Source organism: Mesocricetus auratus, unplaced genomic scaffold (genome assembly GCF_017639785.1).
Source record: "Mesocricetus auratus isolate SY011 unplaced genomic scaffold, BCM_Maur_2.0 Super-Scaffold_100007, whole genome shotgun sequence".
In the NCBI taxonomy this organism is placed as follows: Eukaryota; Metazoa; Chordata; class Mammalia; order Rodentia; family Cricetidae; genus Mesocricetus; species Mesocricetus auratus.
Window position 1 is genome coordinate 58,022,265 of NW_024429191.1, and position 21,928 is coordinate 58,044,192.

The following is a 21,928-nucleotide window of genomic DNA, read 5'->3' on the forward strand; positions in this document are numbered from 1 at the left end:
TTTTTAAGTACTATGGCTTTTAATTTTGGGGCAGCAGACAGTATAAGTAAGAGTCATTAGATAAAAGAAAGAAGCATTGCTGTACTAGGATCTGTAATGGTAACTTTCCCTAAATTATTATTTTGAAAACAGAATGTATCACTGAGATCTGAAACCAGTCACCATATTATTTTTTAGCTAAGAAGAGGATATTCCTTTTAGAAATTCATGTTTGTTTTTGTACACACACACACATACACACACAGGTGGAGATTGGAGGATAGCCTTGTCTTGTCAGTTCTCTCCTTTCACCTTTATGTCTATGAACCTGTGAACTCAGGTTGTCAGGCCCTCAAGGCAAGCGCTTTTTACCCAGGAGCCATCTTGCCAGCCCGAGATACGATTTTTGACAGTTAACATTGCTCAGTTCATTGAACATTCTTATGAGAAATAGATGAGTCCTTCTTGTCCCGTAACTGATAAGTGAGTTCCTGAAAGAGAACATTTACAGACCCACAGAGCAAATGTGAGGCCCTGCTTGCCTTTTACTGGCTGCCACTTTCTTTGTTACTCAGGTAGATTGGAGTGTATAATTAGCAACCATTAATGTGAATGTGGGTTTCAATTACCCATGCAAAAATACTTAGTATCTTGAGATATTATTGTGAAAATGTTTGTGTTCACAAGGAAATTGGTGAGCAGACAACAAAGTATAACACAAATAACCTTCCAGTAAATGTTGAAAGGAAGAATAACAAATGCCAGTCATTGTTACACACGTCTGTAGCCTTCTATTTGAGTTCTCTCTGCTAATCCTTTGTCATCAGTAATGCCAGGAGTTTCCTGGTTACTTTGTGTTTTGTAATTATGGATTTCCATGCCAAGGAAGTTGTAAGTGAAAAATTAACCTCAGAGAAAATGTGTTATTAAATACCTTCAAACTGTGCTTTAGGTAGAAAAGATAGGGTCTCTGTTGTTGGCTATGACTTAACATCACCTAATGACAACAGTATATGTCAGATGGCATTAAAGCAATAATTTTTGATGAAGAAACTGGAAATCTTAGGAAATTAGGACGTAATATTTGAGCCAGATCTTAAGATGTAATACATAGTAGTCAGGTAGGCGCGATAGGAAGGGTGTGCATTCAGGAGAGGAAGTGCAGTGGTTGAAGAGAGTGGGAGAGCAACTGGCAGTAGACCAGAGTGTTATGGGAAATGAGGCTGGAGAAGTACAGCATGGCCGTGAAAACCTGCTGTGGCTGGGTGTGGTGGCTCAGTTTCAATGCTGGCACACAGAGGTGGAGGTGTGATGCCAGTCTAGTCTGCACAGTGAGTTCCAGAACAGCCAGGCCTGTTAGAGAGATACTGTCTCAACACAACAACTAAGACTGCCGTGGTGGCAGATGTATCATATCATACATCCCACAGAGATCTTGAATTAAGGAAGGAACAAAATATAATTTTTATTTTTTAGAACATTTTCCTGATAACAGTGTGGAGAAAGGTCTTTTTCAAGGGGACCATTTATAAGATTGACTCAGCAACCTAACAGAGGAAAAAAAAAAAACAGCGCCAGCTGTTCTAAGGCCAAACCTCTGGGAAAATAGCCCATTGTGAAGTGTATTTTCAAAGGAGAATGGACAGAAAAGAGTTCATGCCTTGTGGGGCGGTGGTGGCACACGCCTTTAATCCCAGCACTCGGGAGGCAGAGGCAGGCGGATCTCTATGAGTTCGAGGTCAGGCTGGTCCGACAGCCTCCAAAACAATATAGAGAAACCCTGTCTCGTAAAACCAAAAAAGAGTTCATGCCTCACTGAGGAGTCAGGTGGGAAGAGAGATGACTGTGAAAGATGCTGTAGGTTTCTGGCTTCAAAAACTGCCAATCAGGCATGATTGTACTACCTATGGTTCTCATGAGGCAGCTGCAAGAGGAGCACAAATAGAGGCCTGCCTAGGCTACTTGACATGTCTCTGGCTAGCCCAGGCTACATAGTGGGCCCTGTTGATAAATAAAATAAAACTTTAATTAAATAGCTCTTAACTGGCTGGGCTGGAGCTATCATTTTTCACTACTAGATATATATTCAAAGGAAGTCAAATCAGCGTGTTGAAGAGATAGCTACATTCTATGTGGATTGCTGGACTCTCGAAAAAAAGCAAAGAAAACAAAGCAACCTTAGTGTCCATCTGCTAATGAAAAGATAAAGCATTATTTTACATTTGAATCTATAAACAATAGCCAGAAAAATGAAATACTGTAATTTGTGACTACATGGGTAGAGTGAGAGATTACTGTGTTAAATAAGTCAGGCACAAAAACAAGCACTATATGATGTCACTCAAATGTGGAAGAGACTGGTGGGCACAAAGAAGGAGGAACACTGCTTTGCTGTTGCACATTGGGTGACTGTGGAGAGCAGCAGTGCGACACTGTGCATTCAAAGCTGGAAGAAGATTTTTCATGTGTTCACCTTAAAGAACCAATAAGAGCTGGGTATGTTGGGGCACACCTTTAATCCCAGCACTCAGGAGGCTGAGGCAGGTGGATCTCTGTGAGTTTAAGGTCAGACTGATCTACATAGCATGTTCAAAGACAGCCAGAGCCACATAATAGAGAAACTGTCTCAAAAAACAAACTGAGTTAGATAATTGAGCTGTAGGACAAGAAGGAGATCACCCAGGAGCTACCACAAGTGAAACAAAAGAGAAGGTAGGAGAAAAATCAATAGAGTGATCACCTAACTCCAAGCACTGATTGGTTTCAGAAAAATTGGCGTTTTCAGCCTGATCTGTACAGGATCCTTAGCAATGTGACCTCAGGCTAACCACTTAACCACTCATGACTTTTTCCATTTGCCCGAATGGAAGAGACTGGACTAGGTTCTTCTAGATTCTTTTGCCCTTGATATTTGTGATTATTTATTAGTCTTAGTACATGAGGTCAGAACATTTATTTGTCAAATAATCACTTGGCAGATTTTTGTAATATTGGCTTCAATTTTGGCTTTTTTAATGAATTCATTTGTGTGTGTTTTTGAACATTAAACTGAGGTCCTACACTAGCTAGACTAGTACTCCACCACTGAGCTACGTACTCAGCCCCATATTGGTTTTTAGAACTGCTCCAAGAAAGAAGAGACATTCTCTGAGTGTAAAGAGCAAAGATAGGTAAATACCATGTAATGTGTTATAAATAATTCTACTTTAAGAGAAAGACATTTAGATACCAGTGTACATGATTAGGGAGCTCAAGGCCAAGTGTGAGACAGGACTACTTGCTGCACTTACTTGTCTCCTTGTGTATCTAATCTTTAGCATTTACGGGCATGCATATCTTGAACAACTAAAGTCAAACTTTAATTTCTACATGTTACAAAAATAATTCATCAGTAGTGACTATTGCTTGGTACCAGCTTAATCTCCTTATTTAAAGAGGCTTTTCAGGTTTTCCTATACTTTCCACTGATCAAAATCTACTCCCTGTATTTGTTTCCAGAACTTGCTCTTGTTGGTGAAATCTAGCTTATCGTCAGAATAGTAAATGTAATTGTAGTTTTTTAGACCAGTAAAGATCCTCCTTTCATGGAGCACGGTGGGCCAGACCTGTGTAGAGGAAATGGAGAGCGATGCCTAGAGACTGCTCCAAGGATGCTTCATCTCGCTTTAGGCCCTGCAAGGAAGCTTGAATGATTAGAATATTACTATTTGTAGACTCTGTGCTTAATGAACTTTCATGTGCTATAACTTTTGTTTATAGGAACAAGAAAAAGTTTTGATCACTTGATATCAGACACAAAGGCTCCCAAAAGACAAGAAATGGAATCAGGGATCACAACACCCCCCAAAATGAGAAGAGTGGCAGAAACTGATTATGAAATGGGTGAGAAACAAAGCTGATTAAGTAATCCAGATCATTGCAAACAATGAAGGCACATTCACTTCCAGTAGTCCTTATATCTTTAGGGTACAATATAGAATATTACTCTTCTTCCAAAGATAAGTTCTCTATTGCCCTTAAGTTGACAGTAAAAGTAATTGGCTAGTGGAATATGTTGAAGGGACAGAGGCAGGAGGATCACAAATTTGAGGTCTATGTGTGTGTGTGTGTGTGTGTGTGTGTGTGTGTGTATGTATGTATGTATGTATGTACACATACACACACACACACATAGGAGATCTATAATATAAAATGATATATAAATGATACCACAGTACTGCAGATCACTAGCTGTTATATTAGTACATAAGAACTCTGTATGATAGTTATATTGGTAATTAAAATGTCTGTTTAAAGAACTGTTGAATTTTAAATTAAATTCATTAAAATGTGTCGAGTAAAGTGACGGTAGAGACTACTAATATAGCTATTTACATTAATCCATATCCTACTGCAGAAACCCAAAGGATTTCCTCACAGCAGCACCCACATTTACGGAAAGTCTCTGTGTCTGAATCAAATGTTCTTTTGGATGAAGAAGTACTTACTGATCCAAAGATACAAGCACTGCTTCTTACTGTTCTGGTAAGGAACCCTTGCCCTTGTTTGTCTCTCTGTCTGTTTACTTACTTATTTTCAAGGCAGAATCTCCCTATGTAACCCTGGCTGTCCTGGAACTAGCTCTGTAGACCAGGCTGGCCTCGAACTCACAGAGATCTGCCTGCCTCTGCCTCCCAAGTGCCAGAATTAAAGGCATGCACCACCACTCCTGGCAGGACTTTCCCTTTTTGAGGGCACCCACTCAGATTCTTATTCCAGTCCACTCTTAGCAGGCCTGTAAATATTACAAATATGAGAGGAAGATGTTTTCACTAAAATAAGAAAGATTCAGTCACAACATGTTTACTTCTTTTGCATCTTGGCAGGCTACACTGGTAAAATATACTACAGATGAATTTGATCAACGAATTCTTTATGAATACCTAGCAGAGGCCAGTGTTGTGTTTCCCAAAGTGTTTCCTGTTGTGTAAGTATTTCCTGTTGTTTGTAGCTAGCCTCTGTATCTGTCTGTGTTAGATGCTCTGTAAAGGTGTCAGAAGTGTATTTCAGGGATGTCTGCTACCTGCAGAGTGGGAAATGGAACAGGCATTTTTAACCATAGAGAGAGGTGGTTAATGGTTTTAGGGTTTGAGACTACAGCTTTGTAGAACACATGCTTAGCATGCACAAGGGCCCAGGGTCGATCCCCAGCACCCAAAACAAAAACCATAGTTGTGGGGCTGAAGAGATCACTCAACAGTTAGGAACCTGTACTAGTGTTGTGGAGGACTTGCATCCTCTTCTGGCCTCAGAGGACACTGAACACACATTCACATACCCACATACAAACAAATATGCAAATACATGATTGAAAAGAAAAATAAATCTTTTTTAAAATCCATATTTTAATGGTGGCTAAAACCATGTGTTTTGTTTTGATTTTTTCGTTTGTTTGTTTTTGTTTCTTAATCTTACTGATTTACTTTAGTGGGTTATCTTAATGAGTATTGTACAGTTTTCTCAAGAGCAAACTGATAGATGGCTATATTTAAACCAGCCTGCTTAGTTTTCTTGGGGAGAGAGGGTGTCCAAATCTTTTCTTCTAGTATTTACTTACTTCTCTGCACACATGCATGTCTACTGTGGCACACATGTGGAGGTCAAAGGACAGCTGTGGGAAGTCAGTGTTCTTCTTCCACCATGTTGATACTGGAGATCAAACTCAGGTCATCAGAACTGACAGCTGTCACCTTACCCATTGAGCCATCGCACTAGCCCTTAGTTTTCTTTTTATTAGAATCACTGTATTTATTCACAGCTGAGTGAAAACAGAATTGACCTCTTAACTAGGAGGTTGGTTTTACTCTCAACACTTTAACTTCAAAGTATTTGCTCTAGTTTGATTTCTGTTGCTGTGATAAAACACTGATGATATATATAGCTTGGGAAAGGGACTGGAGAGTAGCTTAGCAGTCAAAGCATGTCTGCTCTTCCAGAGGATGTTGATTTGATTGCCAGCGCCCACATGGTGTCTCACAACTGTCGGAACTCCAGTTCAGGGAATTTGATACCCTCTTCTGGCCTCTGGACACCAGGGTCCCATGTGATGCACAGACATACATGTAGGCAAAACGTTCATGTAAATAAAACAAATTTTTAAAAAAAGAATAGAAATTTGATGAGAAAAGGTTTTATTTCATCATAAGAGTTAGAATCCAGTGTTTGAGGGAAGCCAGTACATGAATTGAAGCAGAGACCATAGAAGATGCTGCCTACTGACTTGCTCATTTACCTCTCTTACGCATCCCAGGCCACCTGCCCAGGGCTGGCACAATCCTCAGTGGGCTGGGCACTCTACATCAGTTAGCAATCAAGAAAATGTTTCACAGATCATCTGATGGAAACAGTTCTTCAGTTGAGAATCCTTCTTCTTAGATATATCAGCTGACGGCTATGACAGAAAGTTGTTGGCAAATTTAAAAAACTAAAAGGGCCTTTGTGTGGAATGCAAAACAATGGGTAGTTCAAGGTGAAGGATGGACCTAAGGCATAGTCTAGCTGAAGTCTTTGTGCATGTCATCATTATATATTGAGTTATATCCCTTCATACAGTGCAGAGATGTTGGGAGATCTTTGATTGGTAGTGAGTTGCTCTGGAAATATACTCTGGGTATTATGTTGAGAATGAGTTGAAAGAAACAATAGATTCAGAAAGATTGTAGTAAGGAGACTATTCCAAGAGGCCAGTATCTAGGATATAAGGAAAGGTAGAGTTAAAATCACATTTAGGAGGTAAGAATTATAGAAGTTGGTTATGGATTAGATGTATACTAGAGAAGGTCCCTAAGGAATACTCTGCTAGATTGATGGTTTGCATGTTAAAGTGGATGGTAGTGGTTTCATTGCTGAGATAAAAATCTTGGAAGAATCCCATGCCTGTGAAAGGGGAAGTAGAATGAACTTAGTATTGGACATTTTGAAACAACTAAAGATATTATAATCACACTTTAGTTCATAACCCTGAATACATGAGTGTAACTTATTGAACATTCACCATTTGTTGTTTTTTAATCTCATTTTAAAGTTTCTGAATAATATCTAGGTATTATTTTTTATTTTTTTTTTTGCTAATAGGTTGCAGCTGATTTGGAAATGATTTCTTCGTAAGATTCCACATTCTACCCCTTCCAAACTAATTTTGCTTTCCTTAGCAAAATTCAGTCTGATTTGTCACTAGTTAATATTAAATTTGATTTTAACCCTGTAAGTACATAGAAACAAGCAACAGAGGATATAGAGGGTACAGAGTGTGCTAACCAGCAAACAGAACCATATCTGTCTTGAAAAATATTCTCTTTGTATAGTTTGACATGGTTGTGTGATAGCTACTAGTTGTTTGCTTTTATTGTGTTTCCCTGATGACTTAAAATGAAAGGCATACACACACTCTCACACACTCACTCACTGGGTACTTTAGAAAAGCATTTGTCTTTAGTTTTGCCACATTGTTCTAAGGAATATATAGTATGCTTTCTAATAAATCTTTTTATTTAATGTTCCTCTGTTTACTTTTTTTTTTAGGCACAATTTGTTGGACTCTAAGATCAATACCCTCTTGTCATTGTGCCAAGATCCAAATTTGTTAAATCCAATCCATGGAATTGTGCAGAGTGTGGTGTACCATGAGGAATCCCCTCCACAGTACCAAACATCTTACCTGCAAAGTAATTAAGTATACCAGGAGAGGATGGTTGATAAGCCTGCACTGTGGCACTGTGGCCTGCAGAAGCACTGACTGTAGCATTCTCTATAAAGGACAGGCACCTTCATACTTCTCTCTCTCCCTTTGTGCAATTTTCTGACTCTTAGCTATGTGTCCCATAAGATAACTGCTTACCCACTTTATTAAAAATGCTGAGCCTATTTTAAGGACATTTTAGGTATCTTTTAAATGTCTTAAATTTCTGCATAGATTCTGTCTGTCGGCTATACAGCTTAATTTCTGTTACTATTTAAAGCTATCTTGCTTGTTGTAAGAGTAGCATTTGATGTTTTGCAGGTTTTGGTTTCAATGGCTTGTGGCGTTTTGCAGGACCCTTTTCAAAGGTAAGAAAAAATATTTTTCTCCTAACTTTTGATAAGCCAGAGTCTTTAGCTGTATTTGTGACCTTTTTGAGAACATATGCTATCCTGAAGCCAAAGTACTATCTCAAAATAAACACATTGTTTTAGAAAGATTTTTTTTCCAAAAGAGGCAATACCTTTAGTATGTTGATATACTAATTTTTATTTTAAAATACTGATTTTAGGCTTGACTTCTCAGAAGGTTGTGATAAACCACTATAAAACTTGTCTGCCTGTAGACCAGTGGTTCTCAACCTGGGGGTCATGACCCCTTAGGGGTGATATATCAGATATTTATATTACAATTCATAACCACAAAACTACAGTTATGAAATAACAACAAACTAATTTTATGGTTGGGGTCACCACAACATGAGGACTTGTAGTGAAGGGTCGCAGCATTAGGAAGGTTGAAACCATGGCTGTAGACCTCTACGTGTGGCAGTAACTCACACATCTGTCTTGTGACCAGCAAAGAGCATAATGCTTGTTAAAACTATCTTAGGGACACATTTTTGCATCCAACTATTATGTTGAGTTTGTGCTTCGCTATTCATTTTCTTTGGCATTCGTTGGTGTACTGCATGAATTTGTGTTTAATTTTCTTGTAGGTGGTCTCTTTTAAAATAATTGAAGTTCCTTGAAGGCAGGGCTTCCGCCCCATTCCCCCCCACACACACACACACACAGTGTCCTAGATACCAGGGTGTTAAATCAACATAAGGTATCTATACCTTGTTCCAGTTTAAGAGTTAGATTTAGTTTATTTTGTAACATCTATTGATATGCACAGGTTGTCATTAAAAAGATGAGCCTGGAGTCACGGAAGTGTGTCTTACAGAAGTCTTTAACAGGTGAATGGTTGTTACCCACTGAACTGTTACCCTTCATTCCTCGCTGGGGAGATCTGAGTAGCAGTTGGCCTGATGGTGCTCTGCCCACTTTCTCTGCTTTGAGAATCTGGCTAGACATCATTGCTGAGGACTTCATTGTCTCCATAGTTAATCCCTCTGTCTGGGCATGGCTTTCAGAAATTGCAGGTTCATCTGGAAGCTTTCAGGGGAAGCTAAATAAAGTTTCAAGCTGTAAGTTCCATAGTTATATCTAAATACTACTCCAGTCCCCCTTTTTAATGGTTTAGAATACAAACAAAGGAAGAAAGCAAAACAGTCAACTAAGCCCCAAATGTCAGTTAACCTTTTTTGGCTTCAAAGGGAATTTTTTAAAATGGAGCTAAAATAATGTCCTATTTTCCATTACAGCAAACACAAATCCCAGACTATGCTGAGCTTATTGTTAAGTTTCTTGATGCCTTGATTGACACGTACTTGCCTGGAATTGATGAAGAAGCCAGTGAGGAGTCCCTCCTGACACCCACATCTCCTTACCCTCCTGCACTGCAGAGCCAGCTTAGTATCACTGCCAACCTTAACCTCTCTAATTCCATGACCTCACTTGCAACTTCCCAGCATTCCCCAGGTCAGTAAATGTGATCTTTATGTGACTTTGAGCAATGATACTACGATACCAACATTAGGAACTCCCTTGGGGTCAGTGTATAGCAGATGTTGCTCCTTTTTTTTCATGAGGTTCACTTTACATCTCTTTACTATGTAACTGAATGTTGTTACTCTTCAGAGCTGTCTGCTTTCCAACAAGTTGTATAAAAGAGAGGGAAATGCATAGTGATATTTAGTATCCACATAGGTTTTGAACCAAAAACACAAACTAAGCTACATTACCTATAAGTGAATAGAACTGTAGTTGTTTAATCAGGTATACTAATATTATCCTAAGTACTTTAATCTCTGATGCAGCATACTATAAAACACATGCATACAAAGTCTAGTAGTCACCCCAATTTAGGGTGGATAGCAACAAGTCAACCATCCATAGACCATAGACTAGCCTAAAGATCCCAGATTAGGTAAATAACCAGACCCAAAAAAAAAAAAGTCCTTACAAAAAAATAGCATCTTGGAGCTGCAGAGATAACTAGGTTGGTAGAATGCTTTCCTTGAAAGCCTAAGGAATGGAGTTCAATTCCCCAGAACCCACATTTTAAAAAATCCACTTGTGGTATGTGCTTATAATCCCATCCCAGCACCCAGGAGGTAGAGGCAGAAGAATGCCTGGGCATGACTAGCCAACTAGCCTAGCCTACTTGGTAATTTCCAAGGCAGTGAGACACTGCTTCACAGAAAGGTAAGCTTGAGGAACAATACTACAACTGTACCCTCTCAAGCACGCATGCGCACACAGGGTGGGGGTTGGGTGATATTAAAATCTACCATTATAAAACCAGGCGGTAATGGTGCATGTCATTAATCCCAGCACTCAGGAGACAGAAGCAGGTGGATCTCTGTAAGTTTGAGGCCAGCCTGGTCTGCAGAGTGAGTTCCAGGACAGGCTGTCTCAAAAACCAAACAAATAAACAAAAAAACCACCCTTATAATCCTTAATGTCTAGTCACTATTGGATTGATCAAATGGGAAAAGTGAACGAGTGAAATTTTATTTTTATTTTGAGACACTTTATAGCCCTAGCTGGCCTTGAACTCCCTATGCAAACCAGGCTCACAGAGATCCACCTGCTTTGCCTCTCAATGCCAGGATTAAAGGTGCAATCATAGATAATGAAATTTAGAAGTTGATACACTAAGCAGTAATAGTGAAAAGCCCCTGAGGAACTAAAAGACAAAAGATGGCAGCAGTGACACCTACACCACTCGAAGCTCAGTTCCTGTCTGAAGGAATGGCTTCATTTAGCTCTGGTTGACCCTAGAGGTAGTGCTCACTACAGAACATTCACACTGGATAATGGTAAAAAGTTGATGTTTGGGTCATGTGCTCTATTGAAAAGATTTTCTTGTAAGTTAGTTAAAATGTTTAAAAAGAATTCTTTACACCGGGCGGTGGTGGCGCACGCCTTTAATCCCAGCACTTGGGAGGCAGAGGCAGACGGATCTCTGTGAGTTCGAGGCCGGGCTGGACCGATAGCCTCCGAAACAATACAGGGAAACCCTGTCTCGTAAAAACCAAAAAAAAAAAAAAAAAAAAAAAAAAGAATTCTTTACTTAATTGACCTAAGTTCTATTACCGGAAAAAATCATGCGTGATAATCTATCTATAAGGAAATTATCTGATGTAGTAGTTCATGTAAATGCCAGGTGTTAGAATGCATTTTCTTTATACAAATCAAACCATAATTACTATTCTGTGATGTTCAAGATGTATAAATAGAATCTCTGTAAATAGTTGTCACCATGTTGCATGGTCATTTACATTTACATGGTAGTTTTGAAGATTCTAGAGAATCAGACAGTATAATACCCAACCCATATTATAAACTATTTTATAAAACACTTACATTCAATTCTTACTTTGTTTTGTTTTGTTTTTCAAGACACAATTTTGCTATGTAGTCCTGGCTGTCCTGGAACTCAATTCTGTAGATCAGGCTGTCCTAAGATCCACCTGCCTCTGCTGCCCCAAGTGCTGGGATTAAAAGTGTGCACCACTGCCCAGCTGCATTCAATTCTTAAACTTACTTTATAGGTTTACTTATCAGGTGATCCCTTAGTAGTCTGCCAGCTTTTTTCCCCATCACTTATTCTCTAGGACCACACCAGCATCAGCATCATTTGAGACTATATTAGAGACACAGGTACTTGAGCCTCCCGTGCCTCCTGTGAAACCCAAGCCTGGAGCCCAGTCAGCCTGATGAGCAAGGGTGATTCTCGTGCACACTGGGCTCTGAGAAGCTGCCACAGTTTCTGTCTATGCTCCCAACGTGTGACCTGTATTGCAGTCACTCAGACTCCCCTGCTTTTGCAGACCATAAGTACCTCTCCCAGGCTGGCCTGGAACTCACTATATAGACTGGACTGGCTTCAAACTCAGAGATGCACCTGCCTCTGCTTTCTGCGTACTGGGATTAAAGATGTGTGCCTGACTATATGTTGAAATTTTCGTAATTATTTTATTCCAGGTCCTCTGCCTACATCCTCTTTAGATATCAGAGAGTGAGTATATTACAAAGGTCCAGATAAAGGTTGGGAGTAGAGCTCAGTGGTACAGAGTCCTAAGTTTAATCCTCACGGTAAAAAGAACGGTATGGTGGCTCATATCTGGAATCCCAGGCAAGAGAATCACTTTGAATTTGAGTCCAACATGGACTACAGGAATAAGACCGTATTTTTAAAATAAAAAAACACTAAACAGAACTGTATGTATCTAATACTTCCTGAGAAGTAGTTGAATACATCCATTTCTGAAGTATTAAAATCTGATGTATTCTCTATTACAGTGTCATCAATTTTTACATTATTTGGAAAACATTTTTCACCATGGTATCTTATGTGGCTCTTTAGCTGGCCTTAATCTGATGGCCGTCCTCTTGCTTCAGCCTCTGAAATGCCACCACACCTAGCTGTGAACACTTATTTTATTAGTGTGTATTTAAAGAGTTTTCTTTTACAGTTTATATATATATATGTAAATGTATATATATATATATGAATACTTTACCTTGTGTATGTATGTGTCATGTGTATGCATTTCCTGAGGGGACCAAAAGAGGGCATGGGATCCTCTGGAACTCAGGTTACAGAGGGTTGAGAGCCGCTGTGTGGGTGCTGGGAATTGAACCCAGGTCCTCTGAGAGAGCAACGGGTGCTCTTAGCCTCTGAGCCATGTCTCCAACTCCTGCTTCCTCACATTTAAAGATGAGAGGTGCCCTGATTACAAGGACTTGAGAGTTTTTGCCTGTGGGTATCAGTATTGAGTTTTAAGTGAAAGTTATTTCTTTCCAATTTATGGTGTTTAACAGATTTTAGAACACAGTTGTTTTTTGTTTTGTTTTCTTAAACACAAGATTAATACTGTACTGCTTTGTAGAAAATATCCAAAATTAGAGCCAGTTAAAGGGCTCAGTGGAAGCCAGATGGCTGTGGTGGTACTTGCCTTTAATCCCAGTACTCAGGAGGCAGAGGCAGGAGGATCTCTGTGAGTTCAAGGCCAGTCTGGTCTACAGTTCCAGGACAGGCAGAGCTACACAGAGAAACCCTGTCTCGAATAACAAGCAAAAGAGGCTCTGTGGATAAAGATGCTTATGTGCAGTTCAGTTTCCACCATGTGAACCAACCCCAAGAGTTGTCTTCTGACAGCCACACCTAAACTGTGGGCATGCACAACTGTGCACAAGCGTGTGCATCCTCAGCCGCATAGTAAGTTCCAGGCCAGCTAGGCTGTATTGTGAGACTGTGTCCAAAGGAAAAAAGTTGATGTGCTTATTCTCCATGTGTTCACAGCAGTGGAGTGCCTGCTTCTGAGGACTCTCGGGGTAATGAGGATGGCACAGTATGTTGACATGACTATTTTGATGCTTTGTGATACTTCTCATGCTTTGTTAGGAACATTTGCTTGGGAGATTCAGTAACTTCCGCTTACTAATGTTTTGTTCTTAAGAAATTCATGGTTAGAGTTCCATAAATAAAGCCAGCTTCCTTGTGAACACCAGGGATGGTAGTAAGTGTCCAGTGCTTAATGGCTTCTCCCTGCTTCCAACTCTGGACATCATTCCCTTTAACCCTTCCCTCATCCCTTTCAGCTCCTCTGTGTGCTCTAAACCAACAGTTTGCAGGAAGCCACTCCTCATCAAGGCCCCTGCCCCCCCCCCCCCAATCTTTGTACAAAACATTGCTTCTTCTACACTCAAGTGTGGGCCCTCAGCATGAGACTCCCCAGCCCCAGTCCTGGAAGCCCAGTGCGACTTAGACACTGCAGGAACTTGGAAAGCTATTACTTGATCAGGTCTCAGCTCATGGAACTATATGGCCACTGTGGCCTGGTTTAGTTAAATTGCCACTTGTACTACACTGGGCTGCTGTCCTGGCCTTGGATTAACACAGCCGGTTAATAGAAACTCAAGGGATATCAACAGAGATGCAGCCTGTGGGCTTTGAGGAAGAGTTTGTTAGCTTAGAAAATAATTGTTTCTCCCCATCCCTACCCCTCAAATAACACCAACCCCATCATAAGACTGACTATACGTTCTGTCACTCATGTTTTAAAGATGAATGTCATTAAATAGCTGGAAGGAGTAGGAAGAAATATGGTACATCATGGCCTGATCTTAAAATGACCTCTTCTTCTCTCATGTCGTCTTTGAATTGCTATACAGGCAGATGCTCAAATGAAAAAGAAATACCAGCATTAGGGAAAACATTCTGAAAATTCCTGCAGTTCTGAGTTTGTATATCCAGCTCAAAATACAAAAATTTCTAAATGTATACTTGGCATATTACTGTAGCATAAGCATCAACTATAACTATCATACTTTAAGATGTTTTGTATTTCCTTACATTAGCTTTAGTAACTTTACAAATTCCAGCATTAAATGTGAGTCCTGTATATTTGTCCTAAAACTTTATTTGCTAGTTACTTATCTCTTTCATTCCAGGTATTAGAATTTTTTAAAAAACAGTAATGATTTTTATCTGTGTAATTCAGAAAAATCCTTCACATGGATTTTTCCCAACTTTCCTCACAGTCCTGTAAAATAAGTAATGTGTTTCCCTTAACCCTCAGAATGAGAGCAGAAGCGGAAGGGACAGCAGGTAGCTTAGAGTCAAGTACAAGCAGCCTCTTTTGGTTCCATTTTTGGCATCCAAAAAGTTCATTCAAATAGTTTGTTTTTAATATAGAGTCAGTGAGAGCTCTGATCTCACTGGGGCTTTAGGGCTGAGGCCATAGCTTGATGGTGGAGCACTACACAGCATACAGGAGGGCCCAAGTTCATTCTCAGCACAAGAAGAAAGACTTACGCTTTGTCCTTCAATGTGATTACCTGCTCATATAGAGAAAAGAGTCTTCTGGAAGGTTTGCTCTATTGTAGGTAGGAAACTGAGGGAAGCAGGCAGGAACCCAAGCAGGCCCTTGCGCCAGTGATAAAGTTTGGGTTGTCATTCGTCTTACCATAGTATAACTTTGGACAGATTGCTCAGTATATTTCCTGTAAGTGTTTTAGTATTTATTTGTTATGTGCCATGCAGGAGCTATAGATCAGTAGTGTCAAAATCAGTAAGTTCTGATACCTGCCTTCAAGGAACTCAGGCTATAGTAGGGAGGCAGGCAAGTGTCTAGGGTATAATCTGGCAGTTCTCCCAACTCCTTCATCCCAGATGCCTGTTGGTGTCTGTATTCATCTGGAGCTAGCCCAGAGCAGTGCTGATAACACTGAGGACAGTGTCTGCCCTGCACACTGGTAACTGGCAGCCTGTTGAGTACAGCCTGCTGGTGTGTGTTTAACCCTGCAGGTTCTGACACAGAAGCTTAAGCTTTGTCTCTTTTGGGTGGTGACTTGTGGTTTCTTCCTCATGGAGCTGTGCTTTGGAACCCATGGAGGGAAAGAGGAAGAAAAGCCTCTGCCTTAGGGATAGGAGAGTGCAGACACCAAGCTTCAGAGAGGCCAGCGGAGAAGTGCAGCCAAGCTTTTCTCTCCAGTCTGAAGTAAGGCCTGTGCCAGCACAGGGATCTGTCTTGTGTGAGCAGTCTGCAGTCCTCCAACAGCTTGGTATAAAAGGATGCTGCCAAAATTTCAGAAGAAAAGTGATGTGAGCACTAGGTTCATTCTGTCACCCCAGCTCTGCTTTCCTAGTATTCTGTATGTTGGTGTAAATATAATTCATTTTGTTGCTTTTTAAGAAATAACTTATGCCGGGCATTGGTGGTACACGCTTTTAATCCCAGCACTCAGGAGGCAGAGGCAAGTGGATCCCTGTGAGTTCAAGGTCAGCCTGGTCTACAGAGTGAGTTTCAGGGCAGCCTCCAAAATAATACAGAGAAACCCTGTCTTGAAAAAAAGATAAATAAAAATTAAAAACAACTCCCAAAACCTATTTAGAACATCTACCTCTTATTTATTCTTTGACAATTTTATACACATATACAGTGTTCTCCTAAATGTGTATGCAACTTTTGTCCTTGATCTTTATGGTAAAACGTGTTTGTTTGGTTAGACTCAGGAAGCCCATCACAGTGTTTTGCCTTCCAACTTCCTTATTAGGAAATAAGATGTAGCAGATTCCTAGTAAGGAAATAACCTCCGTTGGGAAATGCTGGACTTGAGCATACAGCTCACATGCAGATATCAGGGAATGGTGCACTGATGTCAGGTACTGACAGCCTGTGGTCATTTCATAGGGAAGAAGCTAGCTGGGAAACATTTCTTTCTAAGGTGTGTGGTGTCATCCATGTTGCCAGGCAAAAGCTACATGCCTCAGGACTGTGCACTAGAAGGCTCTAGCTATCACGTTTTGAAGTGGAAGGAAGCATTTAGCCAACAGTTATTGAAAGTGATTAGCTAGATTCTATAAGAAAACAAAAATGAATGGTTACTGGTCCTTTGCTGGGTCTTTTCATTCTAGCCGAAGAGATAAGATGCCTGCACAGGTGTGGTTGTAGGCAAGAAAGAACTAGTGACTACGTAGGGAATAGAGGTGGCTCTGATGGGAGACCGAAGGCTGCACCATGAAGGACACAGAGTAGACCGTATTGAATGGAAGACGTGGCTTCTAGAGAACAGTCGTCCCGGCTTCCGTTCTCTCCAGAAGCCTACAAATCACTGCATGGAAATTTCTATTTCCTGAAACACTTCTTGCCTCAAATAGAAATGTTTCCATTCCCAAATGTAATGATACTTTTTCAATTCAAACAACACATACAAAAAGAAAGTTAAAGTTATACCTGGAACAAGTATGCTGTCAGGGTATAATGTGTGGACTGAAGTTTCCCTGCCTACCCACCCTCCTTTCTATACCTGGATTGTCTTTCTCTTGTTTATCCCCTCTGTGTCTGTGAGAATTTATACCAGCTACTGGAGTGCTTCCCATCAGTAGTTAGAATGAGTATAATGCCTATTTGGGAAGCAAATTTTACCAAAGGGTATTGGGCAGGAAAGTACACAGATTGTAAGTTTACGGTGCAATAAACTTTTTAGAAGTAAGCCCACTCAAAATCAAGATCCAGGGCCAGGGACAGTGTTGCATGCCTTTAATTCCAGTACTCTGAGGGCAGAGGCAGGAAGATGCCTATGTGTTCCGGGACAGTCAGGGCTACACAGAGAGACCCTGTGACAATCAGTCAGTCAATCAATGATGAAGATCGCATCAAGGTTTGTGAAGGCTCGTGCTAACTGCCTGCACGGCTGCCCTCACTTCCTCAGGTACTACTTCCCTGTCTTCAAATGTAACCTTTACCAACATGATGCGATCTTTCTTTTCGTCTCCCCTTTTGTTCTGATTACCTTTCTGAAAATGGTTACTTACATTATTTATAAAAGTCATTATAGGACCTGAAAGAGAAATGTCACCTAATTAAGGTTGAGAATGGTGTGGTGACTTGCCATGGTTGAAAAGAAGCAAAGGTCCCAGAGCATAGCCCATGTGGTAGATCATCTTTTCAGGAAATGTTTTCGTTCCTCCAGAACAGGCATTGAGGCCAATAAAGTGAAAGCACCTGCCTTTTTCTGAAATGACAGATATGCAAAAAGATGGAGGCTGCTTGGGAATTTTACAGGTGCGTGGCTAGAAACTGCCCCCTGCTGGGCACTTCTGGTATGACTGGGAGAGAGTGCTCTCTAAAGCTTCCCAGGTGGCCTTCCTGCAGCTTGTCTTTTTTCTCTTACATTCATCTTAACAAAGTGTGCGGTTCTCCACCGATGAGGCCTTTATAAACATCCTAGCAGTTCACTATTAAAATGGAGTGTGCTGGAACCATTCAGCAGGTAATGAGATTTGATCCTAGAGCTGGCAGCAGGAGAGGAGTAACCAGCTGCTCTTTCTCTCCAGGAATCGACAAGGAGAACGTTGAACTCTCCCCCACCACTGGCCACTGTAACAGTGGACGAACTCGCCATGGATCCGCAAGCCAGGTGCAGAAGCAAAGAAGCGCTGGCAGTTTCAAACGTAATAGCATTAAGAAGATCGTGTGAAGCGTTCTTTCTTTCACTTTTCAAACCAGCCTAACATGGGCTTCTCACTAGTGACCCCTCCCTAAGCTGGCCCCGCCCCACACTGCACTGCTGCACTTCGTGTCTTACGAACCCATCTGGTCTGCCGTGTTGCCAGACGATCAACTCTCGAAGCATTGCCTAAATTTAATGCTGCTTTTCTTTAATGTTTTTCCTTCTACTTTGGCATGTGTCTGGTGTGAGCACTTGTTCTGACGACTGCAAAGAAAGCAGGAGGTCAGGAAACCTGAACTGGGAGCGTGGATTGTGGGAGCGGATAAGTCCTCAGTGCCGCTGCTGCCGCCAGCTGTGGGCCAAGCACGGAGGTTGGCCTTCTTTGTTCCCTTGTCTTACAGAGTGACGTGGTTGTCTTATTTACACTTTCCAAGTTTGGGGGAGAAATAATATTTTAACCCCAATGTATTTAATCTTCTAGCTGTGGACTTTTTTTTTTTTAACCTTACGAAGTTGAAGGAACCATAGAGGTCAAGCCTCAATGAATTTACACCATAAAGCCACAAGCCAGGTACTCGGGGGAGGGGATAAACTAGTATTTTGTAATGGATTCTTAAGAAATCCTAACATTTGAGTATTAGCAATAATTACAGGAAAATAAGCATGACCACATACATCTTAACATTTCTGGATTAAAGCTATTGGTTCTGAGGCCTTATTCTTACTTGGTCATCCAAACTAGGTAATTTCTTTTCCTGTTGATTATCTTTTAATCTTTACATATGAAGGTGTTCTGTTCTTTTTTTTTTCTTTTTTTCTTTTTTTTTTTTTTTTTTTTTTTTGTAAGCCAAGGCTATACTAAGTATAGTAATTACAATTGTTTTTGCACTTGCTTTTTCCTCCTCTTTCCTACGTGATTCTGAGCAGGGTAATTAGCAGACAGAGTATTGAAACTTGCTTCCAGAAGCTAATTTTCATAGCTGTTTCCATTAGCTTCAAAGCAAAATGGAATGGTACGTGACTTAGGGTAGCTGATATTTTTATTTTGTTAAATAATTTTCCAAGAATCAGAATATGCTGTATATTATCATAAATTTCTTTGATAAGATGTATTTTTTAAATCTTTTAATCTTCCTCCTCTCCTCCAAATAAAATCAGGAATCTCTAGCAAAACATTTGGATTCTATCTGATAGGATTACATTTAATCACTGTGAAGTATGGTCAGCCTGCGTGGTGTGCCGATAAGGGACCTCTAGGATTGCTGCTGTGCAGACAGCATGGATCGGTGTGTCATAGGCCCTTCCAGGTGGTGCACAGCCAGCTGCTTCATGGTACCTGCAGTATGCAAAACAGTTGACTTGAGCGAGCGCAGTAGTATGTGGATGCTCTCATTTAAGATTGAACTATATTTATTTTTAAAAGGTATTATCCCTCTACTCCCATATTCTCTTCATATATTAAGTTACAATGACTTTGGGAGGAACAAAAAGAAACCCGGGGGGGGGGGGTCCCTGTACCCTGTAGTGCTAGCTCACTAGTGGATTTCAGTAAATTAAACTCCACAGCTAAGTCAATAAATAATGGTACATTTAAGTGTTCTGACTCTATTAATATAACACATTTCACACTTATCCATACAGTAACAATGTAATATGTAATTGTAAATAAAATGCTTTTGATATTCAGAAATAACAAGAATTTAATTTTTTAATTTGTTTACAGTCCTGGGAAAAGTAAGAACCATTTGCCAAAATAAAAGGAAAAACCCTTAGTATTAGTAGTGATTTTAACAGACTCGTTGGGAAATACTAGCAACAGATGCAGCCAACTGAGCTTTTGTTTTCAACTGTTGCAAAGGCCCAAGCAGATTAACTGTCAGGCTGTAACCCTGAGTTGACAAGTAGCAAGAGGCCCCAAGGCAAGGCTGCTGGACACATCACCACAGCTCTGGTTCCTGCCGCCAACCAACCGTAGGCAGCGTGAGCTTTTTGCTGTGCAACTCTGGTTGCTCATTTTTCCTCTACGAGCCTGGCGCATCTGACTGCAGTCATTACTGCCCCTTCGCCTCTCCCATCCAACAGGAAAACTTGACAATGGAGCGTTCTTCCTGTAAGGAGTTTCCCACAGCAACATGGTTCTTAGATGTCCCCTTGGAAAGATCAAATGGAGTCACCTCCAGATTCACAAACGCTTTTGACCAGTGCACACAGGAATCCTGGGGAGTTTCAGCTTTATTTCATGTACAGAATTTACAGAACATGCAACTTTTTTTTTTTTTTGGTGTTTTAGAGACAGGGTTTCTCTGTGTAGCCCTGGCTGTCCAGAACTCTGTAGACCAGGCTGGCCTTGAACTCACAGAGATCCGCCTGCCTCTGCCTCCTATGTGCTGGAATCAAAGGTGTGCACCACCACCACCTGCAGAACTTCCAGCTTTTGAGAAAAGTAACTTTCCACATAACTGCAGCTAAGGAACTTAAGCGTCACCAGCTGTCCCCTCCCCGACTTCTTCCAGTTACAAGAGAGCGGCTGAGGTTCTAAGTAATGGCCCATTTTACATCACTTGGTGTGTGTTCAGTGATTTGTGATTCCGTGACGTGAAAGAAGAAAACAGCTCTGCCATAACTGTGTTGTGGTAAGTCTGTTGGCGAGTGCTCCTGTCCTGGGCTTCCCTGCCCTTCCCTGTGGGACATAGCACTCTGCTGGCCAGTTACACTTGCCTATGCACTGTTGAGCTGGGGAGCAAGGGTATCACAGTACAGTCAGCCCCACCACGGAATGAGCAGCCTACGGGGGGGGGGGGGGGGGGGACGGGAGCCAGCCCCACCCCAGAATGCCAGAATGAACAGCCTACGGGGGGACGGGAGCCAGCAACTCTGTCCTCCAGTTTTAGGGTTGCAAGTTTCCTGTGGGAGATTGGAGTTTTGTTTTGGGGGGCTTGGGAGACCTTCCTGTCTTTCTTTCTTCCTTTCTTCCTTTTCCTACATTTACCCCCAAACATATTGAGGCATGTCTTATTCAATATTATGCAATGGACTTATAAAAAATTCACTTAGTATCAGCCACATGATTTTTTTAATGCAGTATATTCACCTGTAAATAATTTGTGTAAAATTTGACAGAAAAGTCTATTTACTACATTGTAAATACATGTGATGATATATTGTATTATTTTGCTTTTTTGTAAAGCGGTTAGTTGCTGTACATGGATAACAAACAAAAATTTGATTATTCTCATGTTTGTATTGCTAACTTCTTCCTGCGACTGCGTTACATCGTTTAAAGAAAATGCTGTGTGTTGTGAACCGTACATGGTGACTTCCTTCCCATCGGGCAGTTCCCTGCCTCCAGCCTTGTTGACACACAGACTCCATCACTGTTTCAGATCATTGTCCTCACTCCCTCCCATCCTGTGTGTCCTCCCTCCCACCTACCCCCTTTAAGTAAAATGTAAATTCAGTCTGCTCTAAACTGTGGGAGTTTTACTATCTCCACATCTTTTCTCACCTCTCCCTGCTCTTTTGAAACATGAGGTCATTTCCACCATTTCAGGTATGTTGTGGATTGCTCACCCCAAAAGGAAGATCCTTTATTTGAAAGTAAAACCATTTGGGTGGAACAAATGGGGGCCTGTCCGACAGAGGTGACTGTCACCCTGGGACAGGAGTAGCCTGTCGCCGATGCCAGGGTTCCCAGATATCAGCTGGAGTCTGTGTGAGGGAGCAGGACAAACCACCTCCCATAAGTGGTCTATGTCACCGACCTATCAGGGGCTGCTGCCCTGTGCCCTGCTCCTGAAGGAGAAGGAAGCCGCCTGGCCCTGGGAGAGACTGTCCTCAGGGGAGTACCTTGGACAAAGGGCCCAAATGTGCTGTCTGCTTA

At 41.1% G+C, this 21,928-nt stretch overlaps 1 protein-coding gene across 10 annotated transcripts in view; it reads left to right on the forward strand.

Moving 5' to 3' along the window:
* Nucleotides 1–21,517, forward strand: part of Nf1 (neurofibromin 1) — a 232,041-nt gene extending 210,524 nt beyond the window's left edge. For 9 of the 10 annotated variants that reach the window (XM_040749252.1, XM_040749251.1, XM_040749256.1 and 6 more), the window contains 7 exons: nt 3,739–3,861; nt 4,376–4,503; nt 4,845–4,945; nt 7,540–7,682; nt 8,018–8,064; nt 9,345–9,561; nt 17,933–21,517. In XM_040749252.1, the coding sequence (XP_040605186.1) occupies nt 3,739–3,861; nt 4,376–4,503; nt 4,845–4,945; nt 7,540–7,682; nt 8,018–8,064; nt 9,345–9,561; nt 17,933–18,075 (902 nt within the window). In that variant the 3' untranslated portion in view covers nt 18,076–21,517. The remainder of the gene's footprint in view (nt 1–3,738; nt 3,862–4,375; nt 4,504–4,844; nt 4,946–7,539; nt 7,683–8,017; nt 8,065–9,344; nt 9,562–17,932) is intronic. The other variant, XM_040749259.1, reaches the window with a different exon arrangement.
* Nucleotides 21,518–21,928: the final 411 nt, after the last annotated feature.